This window comes from Mobula birostris, chromosome 11 (genome assembly GCF_030028105.1).
Source record: "Mobula birostris isolate sMobBir1 chromosome 11, sMobBir1.hap1, whole genome shotgun sequence".
Lineage (NCBI taxonomy): Eukaryota > Metazoa > Chordata > Chondrichthyes > Myliobatiformes > Myliobatidae > Mobula > Mobula birostris.
The window spans coordinates 90,712,094-90,732,924 of record NC_092380.1 but is presented as its reverse complement, the minus strand read 5'-3'; the positions used below and the strand labels follow the sequence as shown (position 1 = coordinate 90,732,924).

General features: G+C 41.4%; 1 protein-coding gene across 5 annotated transcripts in view; it reads right to left on the bottom strand.

Moving 5' to 3' along the window:
- Positions 1 to 20,831, bottom strand: part of bbox1 (butyrobetaine (gamma), 2-oxoglutarate dioxygenase (gamma-butyrobetaine hydroxylase) 1) — a 207,157-nt gene that overhangs the window by 170,782 nt on the left and 15,544 nt on the right. The window contains exons 1-3 of one of the 5 annotated variants that reach the window (XM_072272703.1): positions 15,911 to 15,947; positions 9,897 to 10,369; positions 4,450 to 4,564 (exon numbers count right to left, since the gene is read on the bottom strand). In XM_072272703.1, coding sequence (XP_072128804.1) covers positions 4,450 to 4,564; positions 9,897 to 10,274 — 493 coding nt within the window. In that variant the 5' untranslated portion in view covers positions 10,275 to 10,369; positions 15,911 to 15,947. The other 4 variants (XM_072272700.1, XM_072272699.1, XM_072272702.1 and 1 more) reach the window with 4 other exon arrangements.

Here is a 20,831-nt window from a genome sequence, read left to right as displayed (position 1 = left end):
TCACATTTTCCGTAGAATTAATTAAAATATATGAAATAGATACCACTCCACATTATTAATTTTAATAATGAGATGGCAAAAAGTGGTTTGACATTTCAAATATAAAATGCAGATGAAATATTAATTCAAAGGTTTAAATTAAGTTTTAAATCATGTGACAAATAGTTCTCTGAATATTCATTACAATTTTAAATATATTTGCATTTAATTGCAATGTTTCCAGTGTTCCATTGGGCATCCTGTGTGTGGAACACTCTGGACTGCCTCTACCCTCTCTCTAGATATTTCGCTGTTTAACAGTTATGCCTCAATTAGATTTACTATGAAAATCAGGCTGCCATGTTCCCATTATCCCTTCTGTCTTTCAGCTCTTCTATTTCTCCATATTTTGTCTTCTGCTCGCCATCTTTCCACAGCCACCAGCACCACCCTTGACTCCTACACAACACATAAAGCATTCTTAGGCATTTGGTATGGTGCTATTTGACTGGAAGTTAATGCAAAAGGATCTGAGAAACTAGTGTGGTCATATGTGCAGTTGATTGTAATAATAGCTGTCTATTATTTTTAGTCAGTGCTGTAAGGTCGTTTCATCAATGTACAAAACAAAGTGACAGCAAACATGGTTTCGTTTACTGGTGAAACCACTGATGCATTTTGTCAAACTGTTTGCCATCCACTCTAGATTTGTTTCTTCACATAAATTTCAAAAGGTTTTTGTTCATTTTTGATTCCACCAGAAACAAAAAAATGGGTTGAGAGGTGAGGGTTGGGAGAAGAGGGTTGGGAGAAGAAGGGCGGAGAAGAAGTTACAGACCTTGGAAAAAGTGGTATGCGTTAGCCATCATCAAACATAGAAGTAAGCCATTTAGTCTAAATCTATTGTCATTTATTATAATCATGGCTGATTGGTGAAGTACAGGTGTCCTCTGCTTTTCGAACGTTCGCTTTACGAAACCTCACTGTTACGAAAGACCTACACTAGTACCCTATTTTCGCTTTCAGAAGGTGTTTTCACTGTTAAGGAAAAAAAGCAGCGCGCGAAAAAATCAGCGCGCAATAAAAGGCAGCACGCGCCCCGAGCAGCCGCTCTCTCCCGGATTCGGAACTGCATTCTCGCTGGCATTGCTTAAACACATGCCTGTGGGCAGTCATTTGCAAGATGAGTTCTACGGTATTGGAAAAGCCTAAAAGAGCTCGTAAGGGTGTTACACTTAGCGCAAAACTAGACATAATTAAGCGTTTCGATCGTGGTGAACAAAGTAAGGACAAAGTGAGTATGGCTTGTGGAAGTTGACAAAGGTGATGTTGAAGAGGTTTTGGCATCCCATGACCAAGAACTGATAGATGAAGAGCTGATGCAATTGGAAGAAAAAAGGATAAAAATCGAATGCAATAGCGAAATGAACGTGAAGCAACTGCATGAGATTTTCACTGCAATGATAAAGTACGACTTTAATTTTGAAAGGGTACATAGGTTTAGGGGATATTTGCAAGATGGTTTGAGTCCTTACAAAGAACTGTGTGATAGAAAAATGCTCGAGGCTCAGCAGTCAAGCAAGCCTTCCACATCAGCCACAGCAGACAACAAACCTCCACCTTCGATATCGAGGCGGGCAGTCATAGGAGAAGATGAGCTGCCTGCCCTAATGGAAACAGATGATGACGAGATGACACCCCAGTGTCCCACCACCCCAACCCCCAGGCCACGGACAGATACTGATTCGCGGAGAATGCAGCGGTAGCCGGGGGGCACACAGCACATCTTTAAGAAAAAAGCCAAAATAAACATGCTAATTAATTAGGTGCCGCCTGACAAGTAATTGTCGGCCCAGATCAGAGACGACGCAATCAGAAATCGGCACTGATCTGGGCCGACAATTACCTGCCGGGCGGCACCTAATTAATTAGCATGTTTGTTTCGGCTTTTTTCTTAAAGATGTGCTGTGTGCCTTCCGGCTACCACTGGACCCCTGCATGCTTCACGGCAATGTATTGGTCAGCGGCCTGGAGGGTGGGGCCACTGCACCACCCCAACCTGCGACAACTCAGCCTAACACACCATCATCAGTGTGCTCGGCGCTGTCCCGATTCCGGTAAGTGATACTACACTGTACATACATTATTTCTACTTTATATAGGCTGTGTATTTTTACGTGTTATTTGGTATGATTTGGCAGCTTCATAGCTTAAAGGTTACTGGAGAGCGATTACGCCGTGTTTTTGCCAACAGCGCTTGCGTGGGATTTTCTGCCGACAGCGCTTGTGTGAGATTTTCGCTACGGAGAACAGTGCAGTAATGATTGTGGAAAAGTACTTCTACTTTATATAGGCTGTGTATTTATCATATCATTCCTGCTTTTACTATATGTTACTGTTATTTTAGGTTTTATGTGTTATTTGGCATGATTTGGTAGGTTATTTTTGGATCTGCGAACGCTCACAGAATTTTCCCATATAAATAAATGGTAATTGCTTCTTCGCTTTACGACATTTCGGCTTACGAACTGTTTCATAGGAACACTCTACCTTGGGATGGCGGGGGAAACCTGTATATAAATCTTTGCCTAGTATCCTTCAATGATGTTGCTAACAAAGATCTCAATTTTAGACTTAAAATTAACACTTGATCTAATATTGTTTGCTGTTTGCGAATGTGAGTTTCAAAGTTTGTCCATTCTTTCGAAGTATTGGCAGTATCTAACTTCACTCCTGGAAGTCCTGGATTTAATTTTTGACCCATGCCCCCAGTAATCCTAAATTTCCCACTCTTCACCATGCTTTCAGTGGAGTCATTATTATTAATGCAAAGGAGATCGCCATTCTGCATTTCAAGCCCACCCTCTTTTGCTCTATGGAGAACAAATTCAGTTTATACTTATACTAGAATTTATGATCTTAGCCGAAATGCCACTCTCTGTCTTCATCCTCTTTCATCATTTAATCCTATATGCACTTTCTTCTATTTGTTTTGCAATGTATTTATTTTATGTTATTTAGATATACGGCATGGTAACAGGCCCTTCTGGTGCAACAAACTCACTTGGCCCTACTTGACACAACAAACTCATGCTGTCCAATAACACCATGTGACCAATGAACATACTAACCCATACACCTTTGGAATTTGGGAGGAAACCACAGCACCTGGAGGAAACCCACATGGTCACAAGGAGAACGTACAGACTCCTTACAGTCAACGGCAAGAATTAAACCCAGGGCACTGGCTCTGTACTAGCATGTCCCTAACCTTTATGCTACCGTGCCGCCCTGGTGGAAAACGTTGGAATCAATCCTGCTACGTCTCACAGCAGTAAAGCTAGTGAAAGTTCTCAAGGGTGTTCACTGAGGCAAAGAGGTTGTGGTCTGACATTGGGTCATAAACAGGCTGGGGCAATGCTCATTGAGATTTAGAAGTCAGAAATGAATAACTCTACTACCTGGGAGCCTGATGAAAGAGACACTCAGGTTATCCTTTCACAAGAAATCTAGAAGTATAGAAGAATTAAGAAGTATATTTACAGCATAAAGTTTGCCCATTTAAGACTAAGGTAAGATTCAGCATTCATCAGCCACTCCCCTCACCTCAGCCCATCTAACATGAGCCTTTGCAGGCACCCACCGAGCTGTGTTTTGATGATCTTCATGTCACTGTTGCAGGAACACCAATCAAGGGCAGAGATGTGTGCCAGTCTCCCAGTATGGCAGTACAGGGAGTAATGTACCTCTGTCTGTTTGGACTCCAGACAAGAGCCCAATAACAACTTAGCATTCTGTGTGGTACCAGTGTACCTACATTTGCTTCAGCAAAAGAAGCTGATCCCAGTAAGCATAACCCTAAAACTATAAATTTGTCTTTAAAAACGTGGTTCACCAATGTCCTCATCTGGTCTACGTACGATTTCAGTCCCGCCATCCTGAGTGTAGCTTAACTTCTCCAAATATCAGAGGCAATTAGAGATGGACAACCAGTGACAACATTGCCAATAACATCAACATCCCACAGGCAGAAAATGGAAGCAATACAGATAGTTTTCATTAATTGGAACAAATAACAAAATATTGGATATGGTTATTCAATACATTTTGTTAATAAGGTGTTATCAATGCTATTGATTAAAACATTTCACAACATAGTAATACATCATAACTGTATCATAAAACTAAAACTATAATTATTTCTTGTCATTGCCTCAATCTTCTTTCCCCATGACGTACTGTAGCACAAAATTCCTGTTTTATACTTAACAGATGTACAGTATTTGCCAAAATACCAGTTGCCAAATATTAAAAAAATCTACATCAAAAGCTAACTCCATACTATTAATAGTTATAGATACACCATATGTTTAAAAAAAAGATATTTGTGTATGATTCAAGACCTGATATATCATTACCCGGTGTCTCTGCAGGTAAACCAGCTAAAGCATTATTAACTGATATTCTTACCATTGAAGAAATGTTGTTTTTGCTTCTCTTCTCTTGCTGATTGGTGGAAACATCTTGCTTTCAACCAATTTGCATCAAATTCACTTACGTGCTGGTCAGGCCATACCACTGAAATCTAGAGCAAAATGGTGATGATTTAAAAACAGAAATTTGTAACCATAGTCTGCAGGTTTTGTGTTATTATACTATGAACTAGTGGCATCAATTATTTGGACTACTGCACGTGTAAAATTGACAGAGTTAATATTGTGGAGTGGATATGTGCATACACGCACAAACAACTTTAAAGGACTTCATTGCATCTTTTGCATGATGACAGATAGGACTCTGTGCAACGGGATTCATCGACCCTACCTTTGCAGCGATTTGCCCTGTTCAACTGAACACTGAGGATTTGGGCCTGCTCTGGGCTGCTCCAGAGCTCCAAGGATTCAATGTGGTTCAAAATGCTGTTGTTGTTGCTGCTCACTTCTATTGTTCGCATGATTTGTTTGCTCCCCCCCCCCTTTCCCTGTGTGAATTGGGGGTTGGTCTATTTTTACATTGGGTTCATTCAGTTTCCTTGCTTTGCAATTGCCCATAAGCAAACAAATCTCAAGGTTGTATAATTACAGACATCCCACCTCTCCCGGAAGTTCCGGAAATCTCCCGCATATCGATAGTAGCTCCCTGATGCCTGCAAATTATATACAATATCCCGGAAATCGATTTTTTTGAGAGCGAGAGAGAGCAAGGGCGAGAGCGAGCGAGGGAGCGAGAGAGAGAGAGAGCGCACGCCCGCCATGGCAGAGTGTTCCCAAAAAAGAAAATATAAAATGTACGTCACCCCAGACTACACTAAAGTGTACCCCTGCCTAATAGGGGTCAAAAATAGTGACAGTGTTACTCGCTGCACTGTTTACAACAATGACTTTTCTATTGCCCATGGTGGGTTAAGACTAAAGACATGTTGAGGTAAGTTTAACAGGTGTCATTCATTCATTAGCATAGCTAACGTTATTTAAACTAGCTGGCTAGCTGCTAAGGAGCTACTCTATTGCAGACAGACCACCTCTTCCAGAAGTTCTGGGAGTCTCCCACAAATTGATGGTGCTACCTCCCTGAAATGAGTTTTTGCAGGGTGGGATGTCTGTAATTATATATTCTTTGATAATAAATGTACTTTTAATCTTTGAATCTTTATGCATGTGCAAGCTGTTTTGTGAAAAATTTTTAAAATATGTAAATTATGGCTTGATATGTAAATTATTGCTGGAAGATGCTGCTATTTCTCACACAAGTGGTAATTCACAACTGCAGCTGGATACAGGACTGAATGGGCATTATAGTGCCAGTCTGCAAAAGGGAAGAGTGGAAAAAAAATCAAAGGAATAAGCCTCTATAGATTACTTTCAAATATTAACTGGTAATTTGCCTTCAGTTCTGTTGGACGAATCTTCAGAACAAGGAACAACCTTTGTTGTCTGAAGTGACATGAAACCAGATTTCCTTGAAGATAATCAAGCAAAAATTGAAGAGAGTAAAACTATGGAATGAACATGTGGTAATTAAATGTGTCAATATTAATATGTAATAATGCACTGATGGTAAAAGGTCTATACACGAATGAGACTTTAAAATGGAGGGGGTTGTCATACAGCTAACACCAGAGAGATCAAGATTCAAAATTGATAAATTAATAGGTTTACCAATATGACTGGAAATAAGATGGGTCAAAAGTTTATAAGACGTAAGAAACAGTCACAGTCAACATTCATGAGTTACATTAAGGGAGAGACAGCCAAAAGTTTTGACGAGCTTATCAGACTTCTCAAATTAAAGACAGATGGAAGGCCAAGATCAGCCACATCATACGAAAGTGTTGATTCCTCAGAAATTTTCTGTGGTTATGCTAGACAGCTTGAAGCTAAATGCAAATACAATTTCAGATGTAGGAATTTGTTGAAACAAAATACTAACTTTTATTGAATATAATTTTTGCAATTGAATAACGGTGATGACACTTTGCAATAGTTCAACTAAGCTAAAAATGTTTTGTTGGTGATTTTCATTTGTACTCAGTGCCTGAGGCTTCTCATTTGAGTGTCCAATAATCAGCCAGCACTGATGGATTCCAGTTGCCCTGATACCATTTCTCTAGTACACAATGTCCTGGTGAAATCTTTCACCATGCTCGTCACTGACAGCACCAAAATCTGGAGGAAAAAACTCTAAATGGGAATACAGAAAATTAATCTTTAGTGACATGTTGCACTTCATGGTTCTGTATGCTTGAAGCTCATTATCAACCAGATGCACATAAAAAGTGCAAAGTATTCATTCCCCCCAGGAAGTTCTCATGTTTTATTTATTGTTTTTACACACCATTGAATTATGGTAGATTTAATTAGACGTTTTTGACACTGATCAACAGAAAAGACTCTAATGTTAAAGTGAAAACAGATTTCTACAAATTGGTCTAAATTTATTACTATTATTAAACACAAAATAATTGATTGCATAATTACTCACCCCCTTCAAGTCAGTATTTAGTAGGTGCACCTTCGGCATCAATTACAGCCTAAAGTCTGTGTGGATAGGTCTCAATCAGCTTTGCACATCCGGACACTGCAATTTTTCCCCATTCTTCTTTACAAAACTGCTCAAGCTCTGTCAGATTGTATGGGGATCATGAGGGAACAGTCTTTTTCAAAATCAGTCACAAATTCTCCATTGGATTGAGGTCTGGACTCTGACTTGGCCACTCCAGGACATTAACTTCATTGTTTTTAAGCCATTCATGTGTAGATTTGGCTTTAGACTTGGGGTCATTGTCTTGCTAGAAAACAAATCTCCCAAGTCACAGTTCTCTCGCAGACCGCATCAAGTTTTCCTCCAGGATTTCCCTGTATTTTGCTGCATTCATTTTAGCCTCTACCATCAGAAGTCTTCCAGGGCCTGCTGCAGTGAAACACTGCTACAGAATCATGCAACCACCACAATGCTTCACGTTAGGGATGGTGCGTTTTTGATGATGTGCAGTATTTGGCTTACACCAAACATAGCATTTAGTCTGATGCGCAAAAAACTCTATTTTGGTTTCATCAGACCTTAGAAACTCCTTCCAACTGACTTCAGAATCTCCCACATGCCTTCTGGCAAACCCTTCCTCAGATTTCCTGTGAGTTTTTTTTCCAACAGAGGCTTTCTCTTTGCTACTCTCCCATAAAGCTGTGACTGGTGAAGCACCTGGGCAACAGTTGTTGTATGCGCAGCCTCTCCCATCTCAGCTACTGAAGCTTGTGACTCCTCCAGAGCTGTCATAGGTCTCCTGGTAGCCTCCCTTACAGTCCCCTTCTTGCACAGCTACTCAGTTTTTGAGGATGGCCTGCTCTGGGCAGATTTACAGCTGTGCCATATTCCTTCCATTTCTTGAAGATTCACTTAACTGTACTCCGGGATATTCAGTGACTTAGAAATTTTCTTGTAACCATCTCCTGAATAATGCTTTTCAATAACCTTTTCACGGATTTGCTTGGAGTGTTCTTGTGCCTTCATAGTGTAGTTTCTGCCAGGATATTGACTCACCAGCAGATGGACGTTCCAGGTGCAGGTGTATTTTTACTACAATCAGTTGAAACACCTTGAGTGCACACAGGTCTCCATTTAACTAATTCCGTGACTTCTAAAACCAAAAGGCTGCACTTGGTGTGTCATATTAAAGGGGATGAATAATTAATTTAGATCAATTTGTAGAGATCTGTTTTCACTTTGACACAAAAATGGTCTTTTTCTGTTGATCAGTGTCAAAAATCCAAATTAAATCCACTATGATTCGATGTTGTAAAACAATAAATCATGAAAACTTCTTGGGGGGGTGGGGAGGTGAATACTTTTTTCTTGGCACTGTAATTTGGTGCGCTGCAGTTGGCAAGAAAATTTTCAATAACATCCTTGAATGCCTTCCAAGCCATTTTCTCCGGTCCCACTAGAAGTTGCCTGTCATTGATGACCTGTTTGATTTATGGACAAACAGAAACACCTTCTCTAATCTTTGCATCAGTTATTCTGGGAAAGACCTGTCTCAAATATCGAAATCCTTCACCTTTCTTGTTCATCGCTTTCACAAAATTTTTTTAATAAGCCCCAGTTTTACATGAAGAGGGAGTAAAAATATTTTTGTTGAGTCCACGAGTGGCTTATGTGCCACACTTTTCTGCCCTGGAACCAACTGCTTAAGGGGTGGTCAATCCTTTTTAAAGTAATGAGATTCTATAGTACGTTTGTCCCATTTGTAAATGAAACAATATTACTTGGGTTATATTCCTAGTAGCAGTGCTACTACTCTTAAATCACCACAGATGTTCCCGTTGTAGTTGCTGTACTGTTTCTGTTTCAACAAGACTTTCAAATTTCGGTAGCTTTCTTTCATGTGTACTGCACAGCCAAATGGTACTGCAGGGTGGATGTTGCCGTTGTGTAGCAACACAGCTGACCCACATTCAAGATTGGTGTTTATTCATGCTCATTTGTAGGCAATTCATATTTGTATTTTTGGGATATCCAATATTTGCATACTATCAATTTAAAAGATATAGATACAGAAATTTTAGTGTACACAAACATGTTTATTTCCTACTGCATGGTGGCTAAAAGGTGCAGTACAAAATTAACCGTGCTAAATGTGGCAAAGAGCAGGACATGATCCATCAATGGAGTGCTGCACAAGGAATCAAATGCAAATTAAATACATAAATTGCTTTGTAGCTGCAATGGTGGATCACAATCACATTTTCTACAGCTATATTATCTCACTTTTCTTTTTTCACAATTTTACCCTGTAATTACATACAATACTATGCTTACTAGCTGGCATAAAGATGATTATGTTGAGAAAAGTAGAACTGACCTTGCTTTTACAATTAAACTTAAGGTATCACCCCCAGTCCCAATAGAACTGAGCAACTCAATCAATCATTATCAAAGAATTGAAAATTAATTATAGAGGGGAAGAACATGTGGGGAAGATTATCAGAGGTTGTGACAATATGTCATTATCTGTTTACAGGATCAACTGAAATATGTAATTCAATTTCTAATCAATGCACCTGAATAAAATACACACACAATGAAATCCCCTTGTGAGTAGTATCTTTGTGGTAGTATCGCATGAATACTTAAATCTATACTTTTTAAATGCAAGAACTTAATTTATTCCCTTGTTTTAGATAGGATAAAACTGATTATGTATCACCAAGTTATATATTTGGCATTCCCTATATGTCCAAGTCAAAGTCCTCCTAAAACAATGCATATTCGTAACATTTTATTAATATGTTAATTAGAGATTCACAATAAAAAGATAGGTATAATTTAATCTATTGTGAAGTGGCTCTAATTTGCAGATTAATGGCTTAATTATGCAGCAATATTGACAATGCATGAAGAATTCTTTAAACTAATAATACCTTTGAGTCAGTCAAGCTGATTTTCTCTGGAGAAATATCCATATCCAGATCTTTTATGCCAAGAATCCTTGCTTTAGCTGAAGCAAGGAAACACTGGGAACATTGGCAGTTATCTCTTAACCATGCATAAGGATACAGGCTATGGCTTCCTTCCTCCCAGTGGACAATTAACCACTGCTGATGATCAGAGGTCTCTACTTTTTGAATGGATGAAACTGGCATATTTATTTTTAAAGCTGAGGGGCTGTGCAGTTTGCAGCCTTGACTAAGAACATTTTGTACAGGTTGATGCAGTGTGTTCCGTGCAGGCGCCAATTTTTGCATTCCAGTTTGATATATTCTGTTACTGAAAACATATTTTACAGCTGAACGCCACATTTTGGAATTTTGCACACTCCAAGAAACGTCCTTGAGTGCGTTTTCACTCTGTTGAACCAAGATTCTAACAGTCCACTTCAAGCTCTATTGAGTTCCTGTAAATCCAAACACAGCAAATTTAGTTCAGCCACAATTTGGCCATAAATATTCAATTGCCACTTACTCAGCTAAAATATTCCCCATTTATGAGGGGGAAAAATCCGACTAAATACAAATACACCTGTAGAAAAGTAATTATAAAAGTCAATATTATCGGTTATCATTAACTTGCATGACAAATCTATATTAAAAAGACATTTCTAGGGGATCACCAACAACGTTAACTTTCCATCTACGTCCTTCCATTTGTGCCAATTCCCAGCTTCTTGGAGCTATTTGAACACAGGAGTTTGCAGAATATCTCTGTGGACTCCATTCCATTTGGGACCAAATATGTGAAATCAGCACAATAGGCATGAAAACTTGAAGACAAACCGCTCCCAATCTCAGATATTGTGACTTGAAAGGAAACGTGCGTTCTACTCAAGAATAGTACCTTTTCCGTAACATTCTTATTCTCAGAACACTGTACTGTACCTGAGATTCTTTTTCTGTGGGCATAATTAGATGTATAGAACAGTAACTGTAAACAGCAAACATCAAGAACTGTTAATTGTAAAGAAATCGTGCAAATACAGATATAAATAAATAGCAATAGATAACGAGCATGAAATAACAGGATAAAAGCTATCCCCTTTTGTTCTTGAATCTGGTGATGCGAGTCCTGAGGCATTTGCACCTTCTACCTGATGGCAGCAGTAAGAAAAGAGCATGTCCTGGATGGTGAGGATCTTTGATGATTAATGCTGCTTTTCTACGGCAACATTTCATGTAGATGTGTTCAACAGTTGGGGTTTTTTTTACCCATGATGTACTGGGCCAAATCCACCACCTTTTGGAGGATTTTCCATCCATACTAGGCCATAATGCAGCCAGTCAGCACACTTTCCATGACACATCTACAGAAGTTTGCCAAGGCTTTCGATGACCTGCTGAACCTCTGCAGACTCCTGCGAAAGTAGAGGTGCTGTTGTGCTTTCTTCAAAATATATGATGGGTCCAGGACAAGTCTTCTGAGATGGTGACACCCAGGAATATAAAATTACTGACTCTCTCCACCTATGACCCTCTGATGATTACTGGCTCTCGGACCTCTGGTTTCCCTCTCCTGAAGTCTACAATCAGTTCCTTGGTCTTACTGACAATGAGTGAGAGGTTGTTGTTATTACACCACTCAGCCACATTTTCAATCTCCTTTCTATATGCTGATTCATTGCCATCTTTGATACAGCCCACAACTCAAAAGTTAGCAGCATTTGGATCGGCAATGCCAGTTCTCACCGTAGGCTACAATTTAGTGAGCAACTTGGAAACAAATTTGTGCCAAAACAACCAAGAGTTGGGTCAACCTATGAATAAGATTTCATCACCTCATATAGATGGTCACTTCAGGATCCTTTCCATAAACCCTACAATAAGAAAATTACTGCAAATCCTAATCACAGGTAACAAGTGCAGGGAATAATGGATATTGAGACACAGAGGGTTAGCTAATAAGGGGAACGATATGTCAGGTACAGTAGACTAAAGACAGTATGCAGATCAAGGGTATAAAAAGTAAAGGAAGGAACACTAAATAGGAATGATAAGAGGGATCACAATATAACACTAGCAGGCATGATTAAGATCAATTCAAAGGAATTTTACAAGTATATTGATGATAAAAATACAACCAGGAAAAGAGTAGAAGCCATTGGGAGAAAGTGTGTGTGGAACCAGAAGGTAAGGTATTAAATGAGTACATTTCATTGGTATTCTCAAAGGAAACGGGTTTAGTAGAGAGAGAATTTAGCAAAGGGAAAGATGAAATCCTAGTGCAAGTCTCCATGAATATTGATGTTTTAGCATGCTTAAAGGAGATAAAAACCTACAGCAGGTAGTTATAGGAAGCAAGGGAAGGGATCACTGGAGCTCTGAATGAGTTTCTTACATCTTCACTGGCCGTAATTGAGAAACCAGACGGCAGGATGACGACAAATTTTGTTCACCTTTTTGAGAAAAGCAGCTGGTGAAAAGCCAAGTAATTACAGGTTTGTGACACTAGCAATTAGTTCTATTACAAATAAAATGTCAGATGGACAGGAATAATGATCACTTGAAAAAGCAGGGACTAAATCAGTGAGCCAGCAAGGCTTTGTCAAGAGCAGACTGACCTGAATGAATCTTCGAAGGGGTAACAAAGTGGGTTAATGAGAGTAGTGTAGCAGATGTGGTTTACATGGACTTCAGCAAGGCCGTTGACAATGTTTTAAAAGAGAATCTGATCCAAATTGGATCCATGAGATCTAGGACAATTTGTTTGACAAGACAGCATGTGAAATTAAAAGGCTGTTTTTTCATGATTGGATGCCAAAGATTAGTAGCATTCCACAGGGTTAGTTGCTGTTTGTAATATACATGAATGGGTTGGATGCGATGTAGGGGGTATAAGCATCAATTTTGCAGATGACATTGGTGGAGGGAAACTTTGGCTGAAGGGTGATTGGCAAAACGAGTTGAGAAATGGTAGATGACATGTAACCTCAATCAATGTGAGGTGATGCATTTTGGGAGTACTACTGAGGCTAGAACATACACAATGGATGATAGGGTCCCAGGGGCTATTAAGGAACAGAAGGAATTGGTGTACATGTCCAAAGATCTTTGGTAACAGTTCCAGTAAATAATATAGTTAAGAAGACAAATGGGATACTGGCTTTCATTAGTCTGGGCACTGAATACAAGAGCTGGGAGGATATGCTCCAACTTTATAAAACATTTGTTACACCTCAACTGGAGCACAGCATGCAATGCTGATCACCAGACTTTAGGAAAGATGTAATAGTTCTGGAGAGGAGATTTACCAATTTGTTGCATAGGAAGGAGTGTTTCAATGAAGAGGAGACATGGGTTTGTTTTTGCTGCAGTGAAGGTAGTTAGGAGGGGAGATAACTGAGGTATACAAAATTATGAGGGCAGACTGCAGGAAATTATTAACTAGATCAGAGGTAGGCAAAGCTAGAAGACAGATTTACGGTAAAATAAAGAGATTTAGAGGGGATCCAAATAACAAGACAGTGCAGATGGATGTATAGTACAAAGACTCATCCCAATGCATTACTGCAAGAAGCCTTGTTATTAAACTTGGACAGAACTTAGAAATAAAATAGAATCGTTATGAAATTCTGGTTTACAGAGTCATAGCCTCATCGCTATATAGGGTAGAAATAGCATGTTTGGACCAGCATGTCCAAGCTGACCAGCAAGTACCAATCTCTGCAGAATTCCCTTCCCCTAAAATTAAAGCAAAATAATTATATAACTTAATCCTGATTAGTTAGAGCCGATGTTATCAGAAAGAATCTTAGATCTTTTAAATAGACTAAATGGGTGTTAGCAATGTAGACTGGATGCTTCATTCCAGGCTGTTGTCTGGAAACCTAACCAGTTCCATTCCATTAACACACTCCTCCACCTGGCAGAGCTGGATGTCACACTAACAATTTCTCTTTCAGGCCTGGCACTTTCTCCAATCCCAAGATGCACCTGCTTGGGCCCCAGCTGCCTTTTTGCTGGCTACATAGGACAGACCAGGTTCCAAGCCTACACTGGTAATGCCCCCAACTCTTTCTGCACAACATTGACCACAGCAGTTAGGAGAGGTTAGGAGTCAATTATATTCCTGTAAAAGAGAAGGAAGCTTTACTTCATTTTTAAACTAATTAACAAATTAGTGAATTTTTAAATAATCATGCTGAATATCAAGTTATCTATTAGATAGAACTAATGCCCCATTACAAAGAAATATTTCCATAAACACCTCAGAGATATTCTCAGGAACCAGACCATCTTCTAACCAAGATTTCTGCCAAATGCTTTCATTTATTGAAGGTTTAACACCCGATAAATGCTTTAAATGTTTTAACTGTGTTATTACAATGTATTGTTACTACTTACTAAAAGTTGTTCCAACATTTCTAGCACCTCCATAGTTTGCACACAATATCCTATTTGCATATCTATTAGACTGATTCCTCAAAATGTTGTTCAAATACAGACAGGCTCCAATATTAAGTTATTACTTATTTTCAGAATTTAGTAAGAATATACTTGTTTGCAAAAAAAAAGACGTAAGCAACGCAATAAAGGTCAAGTACACCTCATACCCCGTCTATGTAGCCTCCAGCTCGATGGCATGAAAATGAATGTCTCCTTCCTGTAAACTTTTACCTCTCCCTTCCCTCTTCTTTCATTCCCCACTCTGGTCTCTTATCTCTTCTCCTCACTGCCTTTCACCTCCCGCTGGTCCCATTTCTCCCATAGTCCACTCTCCTCTCCTATCAGATTGCTTCCCACTCACCTGTCTTCACGAATCACCTTCTAGACCGTCTCCTTCCCCACCACCTTTTTCCTTCTGGCGTCTTCCCCCTTCCTTTCTACTCCTGAAGAAGGGGCCCCACCTGAAACGTTGACTGTACCATTTCTGTGGAGGCTGCCTGACCTGCTGAGTTCCTCCAGCATTTAGTGTGTTTTACTCTGGGTTTCCAGCATCCGCAGGTTCTCGCGTTTATTGTTATTTTAACCTAGGCTCTGTAAAACCTTTCGCGAACTGCCTCACCACCCCACTTGCTCATCACATTTAAGCCCAGGTCACCGAGCCGGCTACTGCTCATACCTAGCGGAAACTTGAATGAACTCGCCGGCTCTTGAGGAAATGGCAACATCCTCGTCGATATATCAGCCAAGCGTCACGTCATCCCGTTTCCAACCCCAATGTGGCCCCGCCCCCTACACGCCGGCTGACCAATCGCAGGCAAGGGAGGGCCTCAAGCATGAGCCAATGACAGAGAGCAGTTGAAAGGCGTTGAAAACGCTGGGTACCCGGAGTACTTTTGCCGTTTAAATATAAACTGGCTGAGAAATAGATTCATATGTGTGTCTTCCTTTTAAATTGGAAGTTTGTTTAATTCATTGGGTGCAAAGGCCGGCCGCTAACGCAAGAGTGCTGCCGGCTGCAATTGCGTTGCCTGGTCTTCGGTTTGCTGATCGACTGTGCCAAGGGGATTTAATGCCCGGCTCTGGAATCATCCACCCGAGTAATGCAATCAACTGACCGACTGCCCTCAATCTCACTTGTGCTACGGCCCCCCACTACCTGCATCGACCTGTTCCCTTGATTGTGCAGCTAAAACAGTTAATGGGTGTGCTTAGGTCTCTAAAAGTACTGTAACAGCGATTGTTAAGGGGATGAAGAAATTGATGGGAGGAGGGGAGGAAATTATTATCCCTGAGCTTTCGGGACCTTAAAAGAATGGCATGTGATGTGGCATGTGGGGCAGGCCAAAATTCGATGAAAGGTTAAACCAGCAGTGTACTTGGATTTTATTTTTAAACTTGCTTACTTCACTCGGGTAAAGTGCATCAACTACAGGCATTCAGCTAACAAACGCAGGCTGGGGAGATCTTCTAGTGTATGGCCGGATTTTTTTTATAAAACATATATAATTAAACAAAAATATTGTCATTGCTTTACAAAAAAAAATCTTATTTGTTCTTACCTCCAATAATAAGCATTATATTACATTCCATCAACACACATCAAAGTTGCTGGTGAACGCAGCAGGCCAGGCAGCATCTGTAGGAAGAGGTGCAGTTGACGTTTCAGCCCGAGACCCTTCGTCAGGACTAACTGAAGGAAGAGTGAGTAAGGGATTTGAAAGTTGGAGTGAGAGGGGGAGATCCAAAATGATAGGAGAAGACAGGAGGGGGAGGGATGGAGCCAAGAGCTGGACAGGTGATTGGCAAAAGGGGATACGAGAGGATCATGGGACAGGAGGTCCGGGAAGAAAGACGGGGGGGGGGGGGGGACCCAGAGGATGGGCAAGAGGTATATTCAGAGGGACAGAGGGAGAAAAAGGAGAGTGAGAGAAAGAATGTGTGCATAAAAATAAGTAACAGATGGGGTACGAGGGGGAGGTGGGGCCTTAGCGGAAGTTAGAGAAGTCGATGTTCATGCCATCAGGTTGGAGGCTACCCAGACGGAACATAAGGTGTTGTTCTTCCAACCTGAGTGTGGCTTCATCTTTACAGTAGAGGAGGCCGTGGATAGACATGTCAGAATGGGAATGGGATGTGGAATTAAAATGTGTGGCCACTGGGAGATCCTGTTTTCTCTGGCGGACAGAGCATAGATGTTCAGCAAAGCGGTCTCCCAGTCTGCGTCGGGTCTCGCCAATATATAAAAGGCCACATTGGGAGCACCGGACGCAGTATATCACCCCAGTCGACTCACAGGTGAAGTGTTGCCTCACCTGGAAGGACTGTTTGGGGCCCTGAATGGTGGTAAGGGAGGAAGTGTAAGGGCATGTGTAGCACTTGTTCCGCTTACACGGATAAGTGCCAGGAGGGAGATCAGTGGGGAGGGATGGGGGGGACGAATGGACAAGGGAGTTGCGTAGGGAGCGATCCCTGCGGAATGCAGGGGGGGGGGGAGGGAAAGATGTGCTTAGTGGTGGGATCCCGTTGGAGGTGGCGGAAGTTACAGAGAATATATGTTGGACCCGGAGGCTGGTGGGGTGGTAGGTGAGGACCAGGGGAACCCACGGCCTCCTCTACTGTATTTTAACCACCTTGTCCATTCGTCCCCTCCATCCCTCCCCAGTGATCTCCCTCCTGGCACTTATCCGTGTAAGCGGAACAAGTGCTACACATGCCCTTACACTTCCTCCCTTACCACCATTCAGGGCCCCAAACAGTCCATCCAGGTGAGACAACACTTCACCTGTGAGTCGACTGGGGTGATATACTGTGTCCGGTGCTCCCGATGTGGCCTTTTATATATTGGTGAGACCCGACGCAGACTGGGAGACCGCTTTGCTGAACATCTACGCTCTGTCCGCCAGAGAAAGCAGGATCTCCCAGTGGCCACACATTTTAATTCCACATCCCATTCCCATTCTGACATGTCTATCCACAGCCTCCTCTACTATAAAGATGAAGCCACACTCAGGTTGGAGGAACAACACCCTATATTCCGTCTGGGTAGCCTCCAACCTGATGGCATGAACATCGACTTCTCTAACTTCCGCTAAGGCCCCACCTCCCCCTCGTACCCCATCTGTTATTTATTTTTATGCACACATTCTTTCTCTCACTCTCCTTTTTCTCCCTCTGTCCCTCTGAATATACCTCTTGCCCATCCTCTGGGTCCCCCCCCTTGTCTTTCTTCCCGGACCTCCAGTCCCATGATCCTCTTGTATCCCCTTTTGCCAATCACCTGTCCAGCTCTTGGCTCTATCCCTCCCCCTCCTGTCTTCTCCTATCATTTTGGATCTCCCCCTCCCCCTCCAACTTTCAAATCCCTTACTCACTCTTCCTTCAGTTAGTCCTGACGAAGGGTCTCGGCCTGAAACGTCGACTGCACCTCTTCCTAGAAATGCTGCCTGGCCTGCTGTGTTCACCAGCAACTTTGATGTGTGTTGCTTGAATTTCCAGCATCTGCAGAATTCCTGTTGTTTGCGTTTAATATCACATTCCATGGTAGCTTAACAAAAATATATCATTATGTATTTTTCACATTAAACCAAATCACAGAATAGTAAGTCATTGCAGCACAAGACACGGTTCAGCCGCCATGACTAGACTGTTCATTCAGTCATTCCCATTCTTTGGTACTTCCACCCGCATTTATTATTATTCAATTAATTTTTGAAAACTACATTTGAATCTGTGTCCATTGTAATTCTGGGTAGTGGGCTCAAAGTGTAATGAAACTTTTTCTTTTACACACAACCTTCATGTTAAATATTTGGATTCCAGTCCTTGAGGCCGATACCAAATGGAATAAATTCTTCTGTTTACTCTGTGAAGAGGAACTCTTTAGCCGGAGTGTGGTGAATCTGTTGAATTAATTGCCACAGAGGACTGTAGAGGCCAAGTCATTGAGTATAAATTGCGGAGGTTGCTACATTCTTGATTAGTAAGCGCAGCAAAGATTGCGGGGAGGAGGCTGGAGACTGGGGTTGAGAAGGATCCCAAGAGGAACATGGTAATCTGGCTCAGTGACTAATCTAATGCATTTACATCCACTGTGATGAAGTGCCCGGAGATACTGGGCATGAAGCATTTTAATTCCTGCCTGAGGGGTGAGGGTGACCTGGATTCATTCCAATTTGCCTACCGTCACAACAGGTCAACAGCAGAAGCCATTTCATTGGCCTTCCACTCAGGTGTGGAACATCAGGACAGTGAAGATGCATATATCAGGATGCTTCTCATTGACTACAGCTCAGCATTCGACACAATCACCCCTTCAAAACTTATCACTAATCTCCAAGGTCTGGGCCTCGATACCCCCCTGAGCAACTGGATCCTTGACTTCCTCACTTGCAGACCCCAGTTAGTATGGATGGGCACCAGTTCTCCACAATTACCATCACCACAGAGTCCCTGCTCCATTCCCGTTATACCTATGATTGTGAGGCTAAGTGCAGCTCCAATGCCATATTTACGTTTGCTGGTGACATCACTGTTCTTGGCTGAATCAAAGGTGGTGAAGAATTGGTGTATAGGAGGGAGATTGAAAATCTGGTTGAACGGTGTCACAGCAACAGCACCTCACTCAGTGGCAGCAAACCAAAGAGATGATTATTGACCACAGGAGAAGGACTTGGAGCTTCATGAGCCCCCAACACAGATCTGGTTGGATTGGTGTTGGTTATGTTGTTTTTAATCCAGTTTTCCTAAAGGAAGTAATGTCACTCCACCTCTCTACCAGAGGACTTCAGGTTCAGACCAAGGGAATAATTGTCAAACACAGTTTACTTAAGATTACATACTGTTTATTAACAAGCTTGTGTCTCAGTTGATCTGGGGCTGCTTGCTAAACATTCGTTATCACATAGTTCATCTAAGTTACAGAGAAAGGTTGAACAAGTTAGGTCTTTATTCTTTGTAGCGTAGAAGATTGAGAGTGGACTTGATAGAGGTGTTTAAAATTATGAGGGGGATTGATAAAGTTGACATGGATAGGCTTTTCCCATTGAGAATGGGAGAGTTTCAAACAAGAGGACTTGAGTTGAGAGTTAAAGGGCAAAAGTTTAGGGGTAACATAAGGGGGAACTTCTTTACTCAGAGTGTGGTAGCTGTGTGGAACGAGCTTCCAGCAGAAGTGGTTGAGGCAGGTTTGATGTTGTCGTTTAAAGTTAAATTGGATAGATATATGGACAGGAAAGGAATGGAGGGTTATGGGCCGAGTGCAGGTCGGTGGGACTAGGTGAGAGTAAGAGTTCGGCACGGACTAGAAGGGCCGAGATGTCCTGTTTCCATGCTGTAATTGTTATATGGTTATAGTACTCTGATTGTTGCCAGGCACCCTGGATTAGTGGTTACACAAATCAGCTTTCTCATGCAACAAGCACTCCTTTGTTTCTAGTTATCTTGCAGCATTATTCTCACAGTGCGACTAGCCAAGCTACAAATAAGTCAGTCAGGTTTTAGCCCTTTTAATTCTGTATATAATTTCTCAGTAAGATAGTTAAATAACTTGGTTACGTGAGCAAATAGAGAACTCGCTTTTCTTGGTTGAACACAAGAACAGAGAAGTTATGCTGCAACTATTATCTACCATTCGGTTTGCAAGTATAATCTGTCTCTTCTTCATAGTCCGTTTCTTAGGATTGAGGATGACCGCTTGTTTCTCTGGATTCTGAGATGATAGATGAGGTTAATGTGGAAACATTAGACACTTCCATAAACAGGGTGCAGGATGAAGCAGGCGGGTGAGTGGTTTGTGATGTGGTGCATTCTTTTCGTCATTTATGCAGGGCCCTGTGTGCTCCTGGTGTATGGACTCAAAGCTCTCAATACTACCTCAGCTGCTCCTTCTTCATTTTAATGTGTGAATCAGCAATACCCAACAGTCAATGAAGATGTTGCAACATTTTAAAAAGTTTTGAGCATATCCTTTTCTTAACCACGATTCCCCTCTCCCTGCCCCTGTGCTTCCCAATCTCAGTCCACAACAGAGGTCCATTTCAGAATCACATTTATCATCACTCACATATGTCTTTATTTGTGGCAGCAGTACAGTGCAATGCAGAATATTACTGTGGTACTGTGGAAAAGTCTCAGTCACCCTAGCTATATATAGATGTGCCAAAGATTTTTGCACAGTACTGAATGTACTTTGATAGCAAACTTAATTTGAACTTCGACATAACATCCTAACTCCTGTTCTCAATATTTTGATTTATGAAGGCCAATGTGCCAAAAGCTTTCTTTGCCACTCCATCTATCTGTGACGCCACTTTCAAAGAATTATGGATCTGAAATTCTCAGATCCTTATTCTCTGCCATACTCCTCAGTGCCCTATCACTCGCTGTGTAAGTCCTGCCATGGTTTGTGCTCCCAAAGCGCAACACTGGTGCAATCTCTGCAAAAGCCTCCAGTTCCTCTTTGAGGGACGAGGAAGAAAAGGT